Here is a 17,182-nt window from a genome sequence, read left to right as displayed (position 1 = left end):
TTAAACAGCTCCACCATCTGGTAGCCAAGCGTTAAAACACACGAGCCTCTGAGGTGTGTGTAGAGGGGCCTTTCACATTCAAATCATATTGCTTAGTGTATTTACCATGAAAAACAGATGGAGTAAGGCTTTAGTGCTACACACAAGAGTATTGCATTAGCAAACTTTAAATGTTAGCTGCTGTATTTACCTCTACCATCATCACGAACGCTGTTTTTTTTTTTTTTTTTTTTTTTCACCCAAGATAAAGACCAACCACAAGAGGGTACCACCAGCCTGAGACTCAGATGCCAGCCTCCCGTGGAATGTCACTGTTGGCTCAGTTGAAGGAGGAAGGAAAAGAGTTCATTATCCTTCAATGTGGCATTTGGGGGGGGGGAGGAAAGGAGAAAGAGAAAAATATCCAGAGAGCATAAATTTTGCCACAGATGTGATATTTAGATACTATTTAAATCCAACCAGCATTTACCAAAAGGGCTAGAGCTAGCATTAAATTCACATAAGTGCCAGGATTATGCACACCAGAGTCAGAAATATTAGCTTTGTCTCCGTCACGGAGCAGAGGAGATTGGCTGGAAATGGATTATGGAGGGGACTCACCACTGTTACTTGATCATTCCTTAAAGCCGCCAACATTGTAAAGTGCTGGTTAATAAATTATTTGACATGTACTGTTAGTCATACTTGAAGGAGAAATAGTGAAGTCGGACAGTTCACCTAGATGGTCTAATCTCTCTGGTTCAGTCCCAGAAAGGGGCACCTGGCACTATGGATGCAAAGAAGGAGGGGACCTTCTCCAGTGGATTCCCTAAGAACAGGCTCAGTGTGTATCCCCCCTCCCCCGCCACGAGTGAGGAGCCCTGTCTACCTAGGAAATGACACATGTTTTGTTAGCTGAAGGCCAGCCCAGGTACAATAAGTCTTCCAGAGCTGGGAGAGCATAGGGGAGACTACTTGGGGCAAAGCTGGTGAGGGACAATTGTGTGTTTGTGCCTTCCTGAGGGAGTGCTTGGGAGACTGTAAGGGTAAGAACCAGGAGACAGCAGGCAGAAGGTGAAACCAGATAGATGGAGGTTTGAGTCGCCCATAGCCACTGTGAGTAATGACCATGAGCCTGGTGACTTCTCATACAAGACACGTGTTCCCTGCGAAGTCACATTTCTCAGGAGATTCCTGCAGATGCTAACTGTTAAGACTTGACTCTGAAGTTCTGGTGAATGAGATTCCAGCTGTTCCTGCCATAGAAACAAATGGTGATTGCCATGCAAGATGGGGATGCATTCCTTTCCTTCACTGTGTTAATAAAAGGCAGTGACAGACCAGTGAAAGACACCACCTCAAAACAAGAGAACTATATTCCGGAGAATAGCAACTAAAATTGATCCCTCGCCTCTACCCATACATGCACATACATGTTACACACACACACACGCACACACGCACGCACACACATTTTCTAAGTAGATTCAAAGCAAGATTCATAGCCACTTAAGTGTCTAGGATGTATCTAAGACCTCCCAAGCACACAGGCTTGGGAGAACTGTGTCCAGGAACCAACCACCAAAGTCTCCCCTTGAGGCTAGACCACCGTCTGTGTGTTCAGCCCATGCACTTCCTCCTCATCGCCCACCATCCCCTTGATAGGAAGCTGCCCTGCCATGTCTCTCTCCTGTGACTGGCATTTCCTGTGTTTGCCTCCACTTCCTCTCGCTGACTGCCCTTTGTATTAGGAGAGCCCTTCCTGCAACCTAGAGGTTGGGAGTGATGTGAGTGAGGTCATTTAAGACAGAGGCCCCTGATCTGTAGGGGCCCCAATTACACTCTTGGCTCATTCTGAGGTTTTGATGATTAGAGCTGTGTGAGCTTGTCTGTCTTCATCTGTCTCACTCAGCCAGGCTTAGCCTACTAATGCCATTGATTTGACATGCTTGACGTATGACTACAGCTGTCGGAACAAGGCCCCTTTGTGTGGCAAACCATCAGGGTGATGGCTATGGTGGCTCACACTTGTCACCTACATCTCTCACCCCTGCTTGCGATGGCAGCAATATGTGGGCCCAGCTCTGAGATCTCAGCCTGGCATCAGCCACTGTTTCACCAACAGCCAGGTGGCAGCTATAGGGCAGCAGATAAACTTGGTTACTCACTTGGAGAGTGATTGTCCCAGCAAGAAGGAGACACCTGTCACTAGTGTTCACCGCTCATAGCCTGTACTGGTCATGAAGATGAAGGTTTGTACATCCCACATCATCACATCCTCACTCAACAGCAGGGAAGACAGAAGGCAAGCCTTGGCATCCCGAAGATCCAGAGACCACTGCTGAGTAGCTCTTTTGACTATCCCAGAGTCCAAGATGTGGATTGCACCACATAGGTGTCTTCCCACAGAGGCCGACTCCCAAGCCTCCAACCCCACACATAGTGGCTTGTCTTTACCCTTAGGTTAAATAATGCCTTGCACACCCACATGTGAGTTCCGCCCTGATCTATGGGCACAGATATCCTGTGCACAGCCCTTGCCCCGTGGACACAGGACATTGGTCCTACTCATAGACCTACTCCAAAGTCCCCTGACCTTGTTCACACAACCCTGCCTCGTGGACCCACATCCTCGAGTGTGCAACTCTCCGAAGCCTTCTCATGGGCACTAACACTTGTCAATGTATTTTGTCACCACAAGGAATAAACACTGAGTCAAAGTACCACGATGAAGGCAGTTTTGTACTCAAAGCCATGTTTAGTGAACCCCAGCCCACACCTTGTTCAGTGCAAAGGCAGGCTGTGTGGCTCTCTTGCCTGGGATGAGCTCCAAGCTCCTTTAAATGGGTCATCTCTTGGCAGGAAGGCTCTGAGAGTTAAGGTCATGAAGGATTCAGTTGCTCTAAAAACGACTCTTACCAGCAATTTGTCACAGTATCCTTCCCTTTTTCTTCCTCCCTCCACCCTCCACCCTCCCCTCCTTTCTTCCTTCCCTCTTTTCTCCTTCCTCCACCCTCATCTTTATCCTTCTTGTCTCCCCCTCCCTCCAAGATTTTTCTCTTCCCCTTTTCTTTCTTCTCTCCCTCCCTCTCTTCTTGACCCTTATCCCAACCCCCCCCCACCTCTGAGTCTGATCCTCTGAGAATGCTCAACCGGAGTATAAGCAGAAATCCTGAAAGAGAAAGGGCCTTAAATTAAAGACTCCCTGGGCTCTGAAGCAAGGCAAGCTCTGGCCAGACCACAAATTATAATAAAATAGCCATAGCTAGTCCCACTGGACAATGCAATCAGATTTAAGTACTTTTGCTATTGGCAGACATTGAAGATGACAAAGTCCGGCTCAGTGGTGCCGGGTGCCCATTTCTCTTCGCACTTATCGATCGACCTCCCCACCCAGGCTGAGCCTCACAATAGCCTGTCCTATGCATCCAGCATCCGGGCTGCCTCTAAAGCAGACAAAAGCTCTTTCACTAGAAAGGCCTTTGTGATCTTTGCACAACCTACTCATTTTTGTCTGATTTCTTTCACACCCCTTTAAGTGTTAAAAGTAGGTTTTCCATACTTTAAGGTGGAAAGTAAGAGCCCTGGGGGTAGAAATGGTACTTGTGAGGGGGCAGGGCAGACTGAGGGACAGTGAGCCCCATCCATGACTCTTCAGTATGGCCCTAGGGTGTTGAGAGTCATCAGTGTCCTTTAGCCTTGGGTTTGTCATGTGTGTGATGCTGCGGATAATGGTGCCTGCGCCCTGTGTGGTCCTGATGCTGAAATGATACTTTGGGTGAGTCCAACAGGCATTTCTGACCTGTATTATAGCCAGTGGTCAGAGAATAGAGGTTCCTCACACCTGTCTTCCTTTACCTGCAGAGCACAGGGGACTCATTTTTGGCCCAAAGTCCATCCTCCTATTTCATTCTGGGTCCACTCTCTACTGGAACCAAAGAATCACACACCAGCTGTCTTTTGGAAGAGTATGTTTTTCCCTTGTAATTCTGAAGGTCAAGAGTCCGGAGTCTGGAATCTGGAATCAGTCTGGGATTCTTCAGCTTCCAATCTGACTTTCCCCATTCCCAGCCCTCACTGGCCTGCATGTAGGCAGCACAGCCTCTTAATCCCATAGCCACAGTGTCTGTTTCTTTCCCCTAAATTACCAGTGTCCCTCTCAAATGGACAGCTAGAATACATTCAGGACCAACCAAAGTAATCTAGGATAAGCTCCATCAACCACATCCTTCACTTTGTGGCTAGAGAGATGGCTCAGGAGTTAAAAGTGCTTGCCCTGGGGCCCTGAGTTTGGATCTCCCGAACCCACATAAATACCAGATAGACATGGCAGCCTGTCTGTGATTCCAGACTTGGAGGACAAACACAAGAGATGCCCAAAGCAAACTTCCTAGTGAGAATAGCCATATAGATGAGTTCAGTGTTTGATTAAGAGACCCTGCCCTTGTGTGTAATAGTTGTGTGGCTTGGTCTGTTTGTAAGGCTCCTAGTAGTGAGATCAGGACCTGTCCCTGGCACTTGGCTGGCGTTTGGGAACCTGTTCCCCGTGCTGGATTGCATTGCCCAGCCTTGATGCAAGGGGAGGAGCTTGGTTCTGCCTCAACTTGAGGTGCCATGCTTTGTTCAATCCTATGGGAGGCCTTCCCCTTTCTGAACGGACACTGAGGAGTGGAAAGGGAGGAGGGTAGATGAGAAGCACTTGGGGGGAGAGGAGGAGGGGTGTTTATGTAAAATAAATGAAAAATGTTACTTTAAAAAGAGACCCTGCCTTGATGAACAAGGTGGAAGATGGACTAAGGCTGATTCCTAACGCCAATCTTCATATCCCACATGCACAGGCATGCACACGCATGCATACAAATGTAAATGAATGCCACAAATCCAACAATAGAAAAACAAATGTGTACAACTTTACTCACCAAACCAGCATGTCAAAGGACTTAGTCCCATCTGCAGAGGCCACAGCAGGATCTGCTCTCACATCAATTATTTTACTCAAAGCAACGGCCTGTGCTGACTCTACTTCACAAGGACGAGTCCCAAACATGTCACTGCCCTGTGCCCTGCTGTGTGGACTGTGATGAAGCTCACCTTCCTCCTCCCTGTTTCTCTCCCTCCTCCCAACCAGGTTTCTGACAGATGTGACTATGTCTTTGTCAATGGGAAGGAAATGAAGGGCAAGGTGAACGTGGCCGTCAGCTTCACCTACCAGCACCTGAGCAGCCCCCTGGAGATGACAGTGTGGGTGCCACGGCTACCCCTGCAGATTGAGGTTTCAGACATGGAGCTGAACCAGATCAAGGGCTGGAGGGTCCCTGTTATCTCCAACAAAAGGTAGGTGTGTATGAGCATGTGTGTATCTCTTCCTCTCCTTCTCCTTCTCTCTCCCTCTCCCTCTCTCTCTCCCTCTCTCTCTCTCTCTCTCTCTCTCTCTCTCTCTCTCTCTCTCTCTGTGTGTGTGTGTGTGTGTGTGTGTATTCCCTCCTCGGGCTGAGGAGGGAAGCACACAGGTGGCTAACCACCTGTCTAGGCAAGAGCAAGAGCAGATGCAAGCATTCACATGGTCACTTACTGGACCAAGTGCCTGGAACCAGCCATGTGGGCAACTGGACTCCAGCCATGAGCCTCCAGCTAGAGAAAGATGAGCTTAGGGAGGGAGTCACATGAATGAGGTTTGGGATAAGAAGAGAACTGACTGACCTTGGGAAGAAGCAAGCAGCAGATTGTTCCACACCCCAGGGCAGAAGCTCTGAGCCCAAGGCCCTGGTAAGAAGTCTGAAGCGTGTCTGCCGCATTGTACCTTTGGCAAACTTGGGTGGAATTTGGTAGAGACGTAAGCCTCCTGTCATCCATCAGAAATCCAGATGAGGCCCAGAGAGGTAGAGTCACAGAAGTTCAGCCTTTCTTTTCTGTCCATCACTTCAGGGACATCTATGCATACACATTCATTCACTAGAGACATTTCAATGTCTGAATAATAAGTATATGCCATCACATAAGGAAAGACTTCTATGAGCTGTGATGTAGCGGAGGGTGGGAAATTGGTTGTCACTGGGAGGACCTTGATAGTCTTCACCTTTGATGTCCACACCTCCAGTCTTGTGACATCTGGAAGGGGATATAGCTTGAGGAGGAAGTTGGTGCCCTGGACAGTGGGAAGATGGTTCTTGGACAGACTTGTCTTGAGAACTGGGTTTCCAGAGGCTGGGCTAGATGGTGGAGTGGATATTGCTGCTGCTGTTGCTGCTGCTGCAGGCAGAAAACTGTCCAAGTCTGGTGCATGCTTGCTTCAATATTGCCATATCTGATGGATTTACGTAGGGCTATGAGCCTTCTGAGAAGTGGGCAGCTGATATGTGAATGGAGGCTGAGATGGTAATGGGAATGGGCCAGTGTATACAAGGTATCAGACAGTGAGATATATCTGTTTGTTTGAAGCCACCTGTCCCCATCTGCCTTGATTATGCCACCTCACTAACCTCAAGGTAAACATTCACATCTTCTGGGTGTTGGCTTAAAGGACTTTGCCAGTCGTCACAATCCTGTCAGATTAACTACATATTTATGGGTATCCTGGTTGGCCTAAGTGGTGCATCAATTAATAATTAAGACAATTCTCTACATACATACATACATACATACATACATACATACATAGACTGACCCAATCTAGGCAATTCCTCAATAGAGATTTTCCACTCTTGGCTGTGTCAAATTAACAATTTGGGTAAAACCATCTACTAGACAAGTGGTTGTGGGCTATAGAAGAAAGCTAAACAAGCATAAGTCATAAAGCCAGAAATGGCATTCTCCATGGTTCTTACCTTCAAGTTGTTGTTTGAGTTCCTGCCCCAACTTCCCTCATGGATGAGTTTACCAAATGGAAGTGTGAGCCAAATAAACCCTTTCCTCCCCAAGTTGCTTTCAGTCAGAGTATTTTATCAAAGCAATGGAAAGGAAATCAGAACACCGTCTGATGCAGGACTTTAATCTAAAACTCAGTGTGGCTTGAAGAACTATGTGCATAGTCTCTCAGATTCTGTACGGGAGCAGACAGGTGAGGCTTAAGGAACTCCACCAGTGAGGCCGGTGCCCCATCTGGAGGCTCCTGCAGAGAAGACTCACTCAGGCATTGTCCATAAGGCCCAGCTCCTCTCTAGCTGCTGATCAGTAGACCAGGTACCTACCCAGCGGATGTCTCCATAGGGCATCTCAGAACACAGCATCTTGTTTCATCAGAGAGAGCCAGGGACAGAATCCATAGAAGAATACAAGCTACACTAATGCCACTATCTTTAAACCCAATCATGTAGCCAGGCATGATGGTGTAATTCCAGAACTTGGGAAGCTGAGGCAAGAGAGTTGCCATCTGGGCTACATAGTGGGACATTGTGTTAAGAAAAGAACAAAAGGTCTTGAGAACTCTTCTGCCCAGCAAGCATCTACTGAGTGTAAATCTTCAAGGAGCCTTCGACCCTTGATATCTATTGGCAGGTAATGGTTGCTGGAGAGGGAGAGACATTGTCTTCAGTGGTTCAGACATGGGTAATGTGCCCAAACTCCTGTATATAACCTCTCACACTTGTCCCTCTAAGCAATCCTAGCGAAACTCCTTGGTTCAGCCCCGAAAACAACAAAGGACACAAAAGTCCAAGGGGTGCTTAGTAAAAGAAAGGGATCAGTAAGAGTGGGAGGGGAGGAGACGGGGAAATGATGGGGATGAATATGATCAAAATACATCATGTACATATATGAAAATGTCATAATGAAACCCATTATTATACATCATTAAGATAGGTTAATATAATGTTAATGAAGCTGGGTGGTGGTGACACACACCTTTAATCCCATTACTTAGGAGGCAGAGGTAGGAAGATCTCAGTGAGTTTGAGGCTAGCTTGGTCTACAGAGTGAGTTCCAGGACAGACTCCAAAGCTACAGAGAAACCCTGTCTCAAAAAAAAAAAAAAAAAAAAAAAAAAAAAAAAGTTTAATGATGGGAGGGACTATCCAATCACCTTTGAATAGAGCTATAAAACACACCATCTGTGCTAGATGAGTAAATACCAGGAAGTGGGGGATCTTTGGGAAGATCTTAACCTCCTGCCATACTACTCCATTCTGTCCATTCAGAGCTCTTATCACACCAATGGTTAAACACCCTGAATCTCCTGTGTGTTGTCTGAGCCTTAAGCAAGCTACACTGTTTGGAATTAGACTCATGGGGCCCCCAACAGTTGCACCAACAAATAAATATCTTTTGACAGGCCAGCTCGGGACAGTGAGGAGGAAGATGATGATGAGAAGAAGGGCCGAGGCTGCACCCTCCAGTACCAGCATGCCATGGTGCGAGTCTTGACCCAGTTTGTGGCTGAGGCGCCTGATCCCGGGGGCCACCTGGCCTACCTGCTGGGCTCTGATTGGCAGGTGGACATCACAGAGCTGATAACTGACTTCATGCAGGTGGAGGAACCCAGGATTGCAAAGCTGCAAGGAGGGCAGATCCTGACTGGCCAGGAGCTGGGCATGACCACGATCCAGGTGAGGCATCTGCAGAGTTGGGTAGGGATTTCTGTTCCACCACTCTGGCAGGGATCACTTGTCTGTCTGCCATTGCTCAGAACAGAGTCTCCTAAGGCTTGCTTGAATGAAATCACAATATGCACAGTTTGAGTGTGATATACAACAAGGACCCTGACAACCCTCACACAATACATGAGAAACACAGGGCTCCCTCCATCTCTTCTTGGTCATGTCTCCTAAGCTATGGCAGGCCTTACCATCTTGAGAAGCAAAACCCTAACACAGTACATGGAAGATACAGGGCTCCAACTCTTCTTGGTCATGACCCCAAAGCCATGGCAGGTCTTACTGGATTGAGAAGCAAAATCCTAGGGAGAAGTTCACCCTGCCTGGATCACAGGCCTGGCCAGCTCCTCCAAACTGACCATGGGCACCTGAACCTTCTATCTCAGTAAAGCAGGAAAAGCAACATGGAAGGGTTTGGAAGGAGAAAGGGGAAGGAAGAAATGATGTAATTATATTGTAATCTCAGAAAGTTATTATAAACTAAAAATAAATTTAAAACAGAATTAATGATAGAGTTATCACTCCTCCTGAGTTGTCCACACACACACACACACACACACACACACACACACATACACACATATATATATGCAATAATAACAAGTGAAAATTTTTAAATTTAATGTTGCTTTTATCAAACAACTAAGAAGAAAGTTGAAAGACAATGTCAACACCTGGGAGCCTGGACCTAGATAACGGTTTGGCTTTAAACTTCACTTTGAAAGGCAATTCAAGTCCAGAAAGGAATTGTATGTTAGCAAGGAGGAAAAGGACCCCCTTCCTAGGCAGAGAACATAGAGACCATTTCACCCAGATCCACTGAGTGATAAATTTGCTCATTCACTTCCTTCTGGGGACTTTCATCTCGTGCTCACTGCCATTTGAATGGCCAGAGACAGATAAACCAAAGGTGATGGTTGGGTGGAATGTGAGCTTTGGAGATCCTGTGAAATGATGCCCTGAAACTCGAAGGTCAAAAGAGCAGGTGGACAAGGGAGCAGACCTAATTCTCCTAGGGGGCTGAGAATGCACAGAAAGTGGGGGAAGTCATCTCTTTGTCCTTTAAAAGCTGGGCTGGGCTGGGGAGCTGTTCCCTGGTCCCCAGAGATATGCAGAGGAAATCAAGACCAGGCTGAACTCAGCAGGAGAGTCAGTGTGGGTGTGGGTGGGTGTCATGTGAGGTTAGACAAGATTTCAAGATGCCACTGGATCTCATGGTGCAGAGTTTCTCCCAAAGCTGGATGTGCTGGTGCAAGCCTTTAACCCCAGCACTAGGGAAGTAGAGGAGATCTCTGTGAGATCTATATAGGAAGTTCTAAGCCAGCTAGGGTTAGACAGTGAGTCCTGTTTCTCTTTCTCTCTCTCTCTCTCTCTCTCTCTCTCTCTCTCACACACACACACACACACACACACCACACACACACACACAAGTTCTCAAACTATGGAAAGGAAGATCCCAGGATAGAGTAAATGGTATTTGAATCAGAAAGCCTTATTTATTTATTTATTTATTTATTTATTTATTTATTTATATGTGTATGAGTATTTTACCTGCATTTATATCTGTGCATCACATACATGCCTGGTGACCACAGGGGCCAAGAAACAGGGTGTCATATCCCCTGGAACTGGAGCTATAGGTGGTTGCAATCAACCATGTGGGTGCTGGAAACTGAACCCAGGTCCTCTGCGAGAGAAGCTAGTGCTCTTAGCCACTGAGTCATCTGTCCAGCCCCAAGAAGCCCCTACTTTCTAGTTGTGTGCTGACTTTTGCATGTGCTACAAAAATAAATAACAGTTAGGGTGCCAAGTCATGGTTCTCTGGAGGCTGTGAAGGCTTTTTGGACGTTGAATGATTTTAAATAAAGATGCACTGGTAAATAGCAGAAATGACGAACAGTGTGTCCACACTCAGAAGAAGCCCATGACATTAATTCCTCTTGCTGAGGAGAAGAGTGGGTCACCATGACAACCAGAGTTGGTCTATGGGCATCCCTCTGCACGTCCCTCATATCTGCCCCATGCTGTTGTGCAGAAGTGCCTCGCATCATTGCATTCCCATAGTCAAGGCTTAGTTTTAGAGGAAAGCTGCTTCTGCTCCAATGGGCTCATGTGGGCTCCTTTTCTCTCTTGGTCCATGCATGCCTTCACTCATGGCATGTGATGGATGATGTGCTGTGACCACAGAGAGCCTCCCTTTGTCATGTTGCTTCTGCCCTTCAGATCCTGTCCCCTCTGTCGGATGCCATCCTCGCCGAAAAGACCATCACTGTGCTGGATGAGAAGGTGACCATCTCAGACCTGGGGGTCCAGCTGGTAACGGGCCTTTCACTGTCCCTGCAACTCAGCCCCGGGAGCAACAGAGCCATTTTTGCCACTGCAGTGGCTCAGGAACTTCTGCAGAGGCCCAAACAGGTAAGGAGGTGGCGCTCAAGACACATGTCAGCTGAGTCTTACCTCAGGTGAGGTCAGCCCACACTAGGTGAGGTTGGCACACACCAGCGGAGGTCAGCATATACCAGAGGGATCACATTAAGTAGACTTCACACCAGGTGAGTGTCCCCTTGTGAGACCCCCATGGCAAATGGAGGCTCATACATACATGTTTGGACTCACATTCTCCAAACAGACATCACATGTCCTGTGTTTCTTGACTGCAAAGGAGCTACTAACATGTGATTGCGAAGCCTCTTGCCTCCTAGCTCCCTGAAATAGATGGGCAAGCACTACAACAGGATGCTCACCTACCCACTCTACCTTGCTGGGGTGGGGATCTGGGAGGGTCCAAGTAGCCCTTCCTAATTGGCATGCCAGTCTCACCCAGCAGTGAGAGGGAGGTGGAGGCTTGGGCAGACTGAGGATTGCTATAGCCTGCAGCCAGGCTGCAGGAGGCTGATCTAGAAGAAGGGAACTGATGGTCATATCCTCCTTTGCTCTTTATTTGAAGCCAGTGTCCCCACAAGCTGCATTATACATTTTTGTTATGTATGTGGGTGTGTCTTAGGTCTCTTTTGCTGTGATTAAACACTGTATCTCAAAGCAACTTGCAGAGGGAAGGGTTTGTTTGGCTGACAGCTCACAGTCAATCACTAAGGAAAGCCAGGGCAAGAATTCAAAGCAGAGGCCATGGAGGAATTCTGCTTACTGGCTTGCTTTTCATGGCTTGCTCAGCCTGCTGTCTTACACATTGAGGACCACCTTCCCAGAGGTGGCACTACCCACAGTGAGCTAGGCTATCCCACATCAATCATTAATCAAGGAAATGGCCCTAAGACTTGCCTGCAACTGTATTTAATGGAGACATTTTCTCAATTGAAGTTTCTTCTTCCCAGATGACTCTTGCTTATGTCAGATTGACAAAAGTTCAACCAACATGGACATATGTTTGCAGATATGCCAGTCTGTGTGTCTTATATGTGCTCATGCATACATCTGCATGTGGGTATATGTGTATTACATTGTCTATTATGTACATGTTTGTGTTGTACCTGTGCCAATGTGCATGTCTATGTGCCTGTATGAGCATACTGTGTGCTAGGTGTATATATGTGTGAATCTTGTGTGTGTGTCCTGTTTTGTGTGCATGTATGTGCATGTGTCTGTGGGAGTTTGTGTGCTCTGTGTATGTATGTGTATTAGTATGTACTGTTTGTGTCATGTGGGCATTGTGTTTGTGTATATTCCAATGTAGGCAGCTGTATGCTGTGTGTGTGTGTGTGTGTGAGAGAGAGAGAGAGAGAGAGAGTCAGTGGTTTATATACAGTAGATCTGCAGAGGGAATATTCTTACCTTCCTCTTTGGAGGTGGACAGATGTTATATCTTAGATGGAACATAAAGAATGAGGTGAACTTTACAATAGAAGACAGCGATCAGTCATCTCTGCATGGGTTCATATTCATCTGACACACAGAGAGACTTATCTGGAAGCCTCCCTAGCTATCAGAAGCCCTTCTTCCACCACAGTAGGGAGATTTGCCAGACTCAGCCTCCCTCACAGCTCTGGGCAGCAGCAGACTGACTACGCCTGCAGCAGGAAGAAGACAACCCAACTCACCACACCCAGCCTTCCATCTCCCAGCTGGCCCTGCACCTCAAGTTCCCCTCTAGGGTGTTAGCCAATCATTGAGCGCTAATAGCACAGTCTTATGTGGGGTAGTTTGGATTAGAAAACATTGGAGAATTGATGTTCCTAGTGACAGATATGAATTCTTGGCAAAAATCAAGCCTCCTTTTGTCTAGAAGGATGGAGGGCAGCCTGCAAAGTACAGATAGGAAGGGCAAGAGATGAGCTTTCTTCCTGGCTCAGTGGATGATAAAATCAGACTGCAGCCAGTTAAAAATTAAAAAGTGATAAGACACCGCCAGAATAAAGCTAATCCATCCCTGACATGCAGAGTGTCACCTGCTCCCCTAAGGCTAGCTCTGGGGTAGGCTGCATGGCCCTTAGTCCCCTTATGCAGCTTGGCACTGACCTGACAACTTCAAAAAGCCAGTGGTCCATACACATCCCCTGCAGAGATTTCCTGGCACAACAGAGCAAGCTGTGGGATCGGTGCTGGGTCCTGTGGCTTTCACACTGCATCCTGGCCAATTTCCCATGTAGTGGCTGGTTTAAGCCAACATCTAACAAAAGGAAGGTACACCTACTCCAGTCCCTAGTGACGGCTGTTAGATGGGGGAAGAAAAAAGCCCAGTCAACAGTAGGAAATGGAATAAAGGACTGGGGAACTCTCAGATCCTGGCTGGGGAGACCCAAGTCATCTGGTTCCCACTCTCCCTTCCCTGAGACTGTGTCATTTTAAAAAAATCTTACTGTGCATAATTACCACACTCATACCTTCGCTTGTTTGTGAGCTATCATGGTAGCCCCCAAAGGAGGCCTTACTACCCAGTTTTACTTAAGTTCCAACCATTCATCTTTTGTGCTAATGTTGAGTCTGTCTTTCTTCTTAGAGAAGAGGAGAGCATGACCCCACTCAGTGATGCTCAGCTCAAGGGCTGTCATGGCAGTCTGACTTCTAACTAGTTGAGGCCAGCAGGTTATGCATAGGTCTCTAGGAACTGTTCCCCAGGCTGGGCTTGAACTTGTAGGTCCTAAGAGATAGAGACAGGCTTGGGGTAGATTAGGCTTTCCAGAAACTGGAGGAGAACAAAGCAGTGCCCATCCACTGACATAGCCAAGATCAAAGGCTTTACATAGAATGAAGACATCAATGATGCCACTGGCCCATACTACAAATGAATAAAGATGTCTAAACACAAAATACAGAAAGCAAGAGGTGCAGACACACAGGGACTTTGGCTGTAGGCTACCTTTGTATCGCAAAGTTTCTGCCCATTGGTTGAAATAAAGTGTGGGGGAATTAGAGGCAAGGTCTACTCTCTGGCTCTTTTCACATCTACCTTAGGCCAAGGCTTTGTCTCCATGTGAGCTCAAGCTAATTGTATCCCAGAGAAGGTAGAGCCAATGAAACCATGCCCCACAGTAGCCCTGAGGTGTTTCTCTTCCAGTCTGGATCAATGTCCTCAATCTGTGTTCTGTGTGACAGTGTAACTGGATGCTAGGATGGTGTCAGATGGCATGGTATCACATTTAATTTACACCTATGACTCTCATGAAGGAGCCCGCTTGCCAGCCATACTGTTTGACAAGCTATTTAAAATTGTGCAGACAGAGATCCTAGGGAGTCTCTGAACCTGTTTGTCTTCTAACAGATCAGAAAATAAGACAATCTTAATTTATTTTGAGATGAGGGTACCCAGAACTCATTACATAGTCAAAGACGACCTTGAACTCCTATACACTGCCTCCATTTCCCGAGTGCTGAAATTAAGAGTTGTTTCCACTGTACCTGGATGACTATGGAGCTAGGGATGGAGCCCAAGGCTTTCTAGGCAAGCGCTCCACCAATGGAGCTATGTCCCTAGCCTCAGAGGCCAATTTTATTTTGGAAGGCTTAATCTGCTCCCATCTGCCCCACCCCACTTTGGTTCTTTATAGGAATTCACATCGCGACATGTTCTATGCTAGAGCTTCTTATGGCTTTCTCTACATTGCCTAACTGGCCTTTCCTTGAAGTGACGGGAAAATTTCACCTGTGTCTGTTTGCTGAGCCTCTTGGCATGTGTTAACCCATTTCTCTTGTTCCACAGGAAGCAGCCATCAGCTGCTGGGTACAGTTCAGCGACGGTTCTGTCACACCATTGGACATTTATGATGAAAAGGATTTCTCCCTGATGGCCACGTCCTTGGATGAGAAGGTTGTCTCCATTCTCCAGGACCCCAAATTCAAGTGGCCTATCATCGCTGCAGAAAACGAAGGACAGGGGGCTCTGGTGAAGGTGGAGATGCTGATCAGTGAATCTTGCCAGAAATCTAAGAGGAAGAGCGTGCTGGCCGTGGGAACCGCCAACATCAAAGTTAAATTTGGACAAAATGATGGGAACCCCAACAGCAGTGAGAGTGGACACCTTGGGGCCGGGCTTCACGTGGAGAATATCAGTGATAGGAGATCCAAAAAGCCTTTGCAGGAATGGGGGAGCCCCGAAGGGCCATACTACAGCAGCTCATCCATGGGGCTCATGGAGGGATGGGGCAGTACAACAAAGAGGCCAACCTTCCAGAAAAAGGAAGGCCAGGAAAGCCTGTTAGATGACATCATCTTCTCACAGACCATGGCCACAGACCTCACCAGCTTCCCGGACCAAGTGGACCTCCCCAGGAGCAACACAGGCACTGAGGAGCATGACCCCGATCAGACAGCCAAGGGCTTGAGTGACCTGGAAATTGGGATGTATGCTTTGCTGGGTGTCTTCTGCCTGGCTATCTTGGTGTTCTTAATTAACTGTGTGACCTTTGCCCTGAAGTACAGGCACAAACAGGTTCCCTTTGAGGAGCAAGAAGGTCTGAGTCACTCTCATGATTGGGTTGGGCTGAGCAACCGGACAGAGCTGTTGGGGAACCACATGAACTTCGCCTCCTCCCAAGAGGAGCAGATCACTGCCATTGACAGGGGTCTGGACTTCGAAGAGAGCAAACTTCTTCTCAGCTCAAACTCCCAGAGCAGCATCAATGGACAGCTGTTCAGGTCTGCGGGAGCCATACTCACAGATGAGAAAGAACAGAAGAGTGAACCCCCCACATCCCCTACCTCCAAAAGGAAAAGAGTGACATTCTCCACATTCTCTGCCATCTCCTCAGATGATGGGTGTTCTGCTGGGAACACCATGATGTTGAGTAATGAGGATGACATTAAGTGGGTCTGCCAGGCTCTGGACCCCGGGGAATGCCCGGAACCTCACAGTTGCATGGAGAGGCTACATGAGCACGTGTAACACAGACACAAATGTTGTTACTACCTTTCAGCCTTTAACCCACCCGGGTATGGGAACATGCAGCCAAGGGAGAAATGAGACAAGAGGACACCATCAGGGTGATACTGTCCATGGAGCCTTGGGAAGTGATCCCTCTTAGCTGGGGAAGCCCAGAGTTGGTACCCACACATATGCTATTGTGCACAATGTTTTGGTTCAACTTAAGAGGTTTATTGTGCATGGCAACATGTTTTCAAAGCTGGAACAAAGAGGTGTGTTTGAGGGTCCACAGGGAAGAATTCTCTCCCTTTAACCTAAGCAATTTGGTTTGGGGTGAGATCCACGCTGCTTTGAGAGAGTCAATATTTCAGACCATGAAAATAAAAAAGCAAGGCTCGGGTTGAGCATGCTGGATCAGTGGGTAGAAGTATGCCATCTGAGTGGAACAGTGGGGCTGGCTATGAGTGTGCTCACAGGCAGAGCCTAGCGCTGAAGCTGGCTGCAGGAAGCAGGGTAGTGAACTGTAGTTCCCAAAGATGGGGTCAAAGTTGGCCAGGGATTATTGACAGGCCAAGGCGGAGATTAGCAGGGCAAAAAGAAAATGGGTAGATGAGTGGCCCACAAATATCTTTGTAACTACATGCCAAGAAACACACACACACACACACACACACACCATATAGAACAACCCCGAGAAGCCTCCTGCCTATAGGATACTGGGCACAAACCATGTGCCTCCTTTAGCAAGTTCACCATGTTTGAACTTGATCTCTCCACTCCACTGACACCCTTACTGCAGCCATTGTTGGTTGTTCGTGAGAGAGGAAGAGAGGATAAAATTTTCAGAATTTTCTCCCTGCCTCTCTTTCCCCTGTGCTTTGTGTCAACCTCAGGTGACATTCCATACAGAAGGTCCTTGAGACCTTCTGAAGAGTCTGGTCTCCAGAGTATAAGCAGGACTCAGGGTGAATTCCTCACCCTCTCCCTGCTTTCCTAGAAACCATTGGGGGTTGTTTTGGGAGTGGGTCTGCAGCCACTCATGTTGGGTCTCTTGTCTAAGACTTCTCCACCAGGGTATTAAGACAAATCTATCTGTTCAGAGTAGGTAGTCTGTTCTGAGCTGTAAGAGGTATGTGTAAGGAAAGTAGGCTTGTGCATGCTTGGACAGCATGAGAGAGATGAAGGGTGTGTGTGTGTGTGTGTGTGTGTGTGTGTGTGTGTGTGTGTGTGTGTGGATGCATGTGTGTAGGTACATACTATTGTAAGCACTTGGACCCAAAGTCAGCCCTGAAAATCTGAA

General features: G+C 47.5%; 1 protein-coding gene across 1 annotated transcript in view; it reads left to right on the top strand.

The window, feature by feature from the left end:
- Tmem132d (transmembrane protein 132D) overlaps positions 1-16,234 on the top strand; it is a 434,330-nt gene extending 418,096 nt beyond the window's left edge. The window contains exons 6-9 of the mRNA XM_051204894.1: positions 5,108-5,313; positions 8,246-8,519; positions 10,791-10,982; positions 14,722-16,234. Coding sequence (XP_051060851.1) covers positions 5,108-5,313; positions 8,246-8,519; positions 10,791-10,982; positions 14,722-15,903 — 1,854 coding nt within the window. The 3' untranslated portion in view covers positions 15,904-16,234. The remainder of the gene's footprint in view (positions 1-5,107; positions 5,314-8,245; positions 8,520-10,790; positions 10,983-14,721) is intronic.
- The last annotated feature ends 948 nt before the right edge of the window (positions 16,235-17,182 follow it).

Source organism: Phodopus roborovskii, unplaced genomic scaffold (genome assembly GCF_943737965.1).
Source record: "Phodopus roborovskii unplaced genomic scaffold, PHOROB, whole genome shotgun sequence".
Classification (NCBI taxonomy): Eukaryota; Metazoa; Chordata; class Mammalia; order Rodentia; family Cricetidae; genus Phodopus; species Phodopus roborovskii.
The sequence above is the reverse complement of the archived record's forward strand: the minus strand, read 5'-3'. Positions and strand labels throughout refer to the sequence as shown.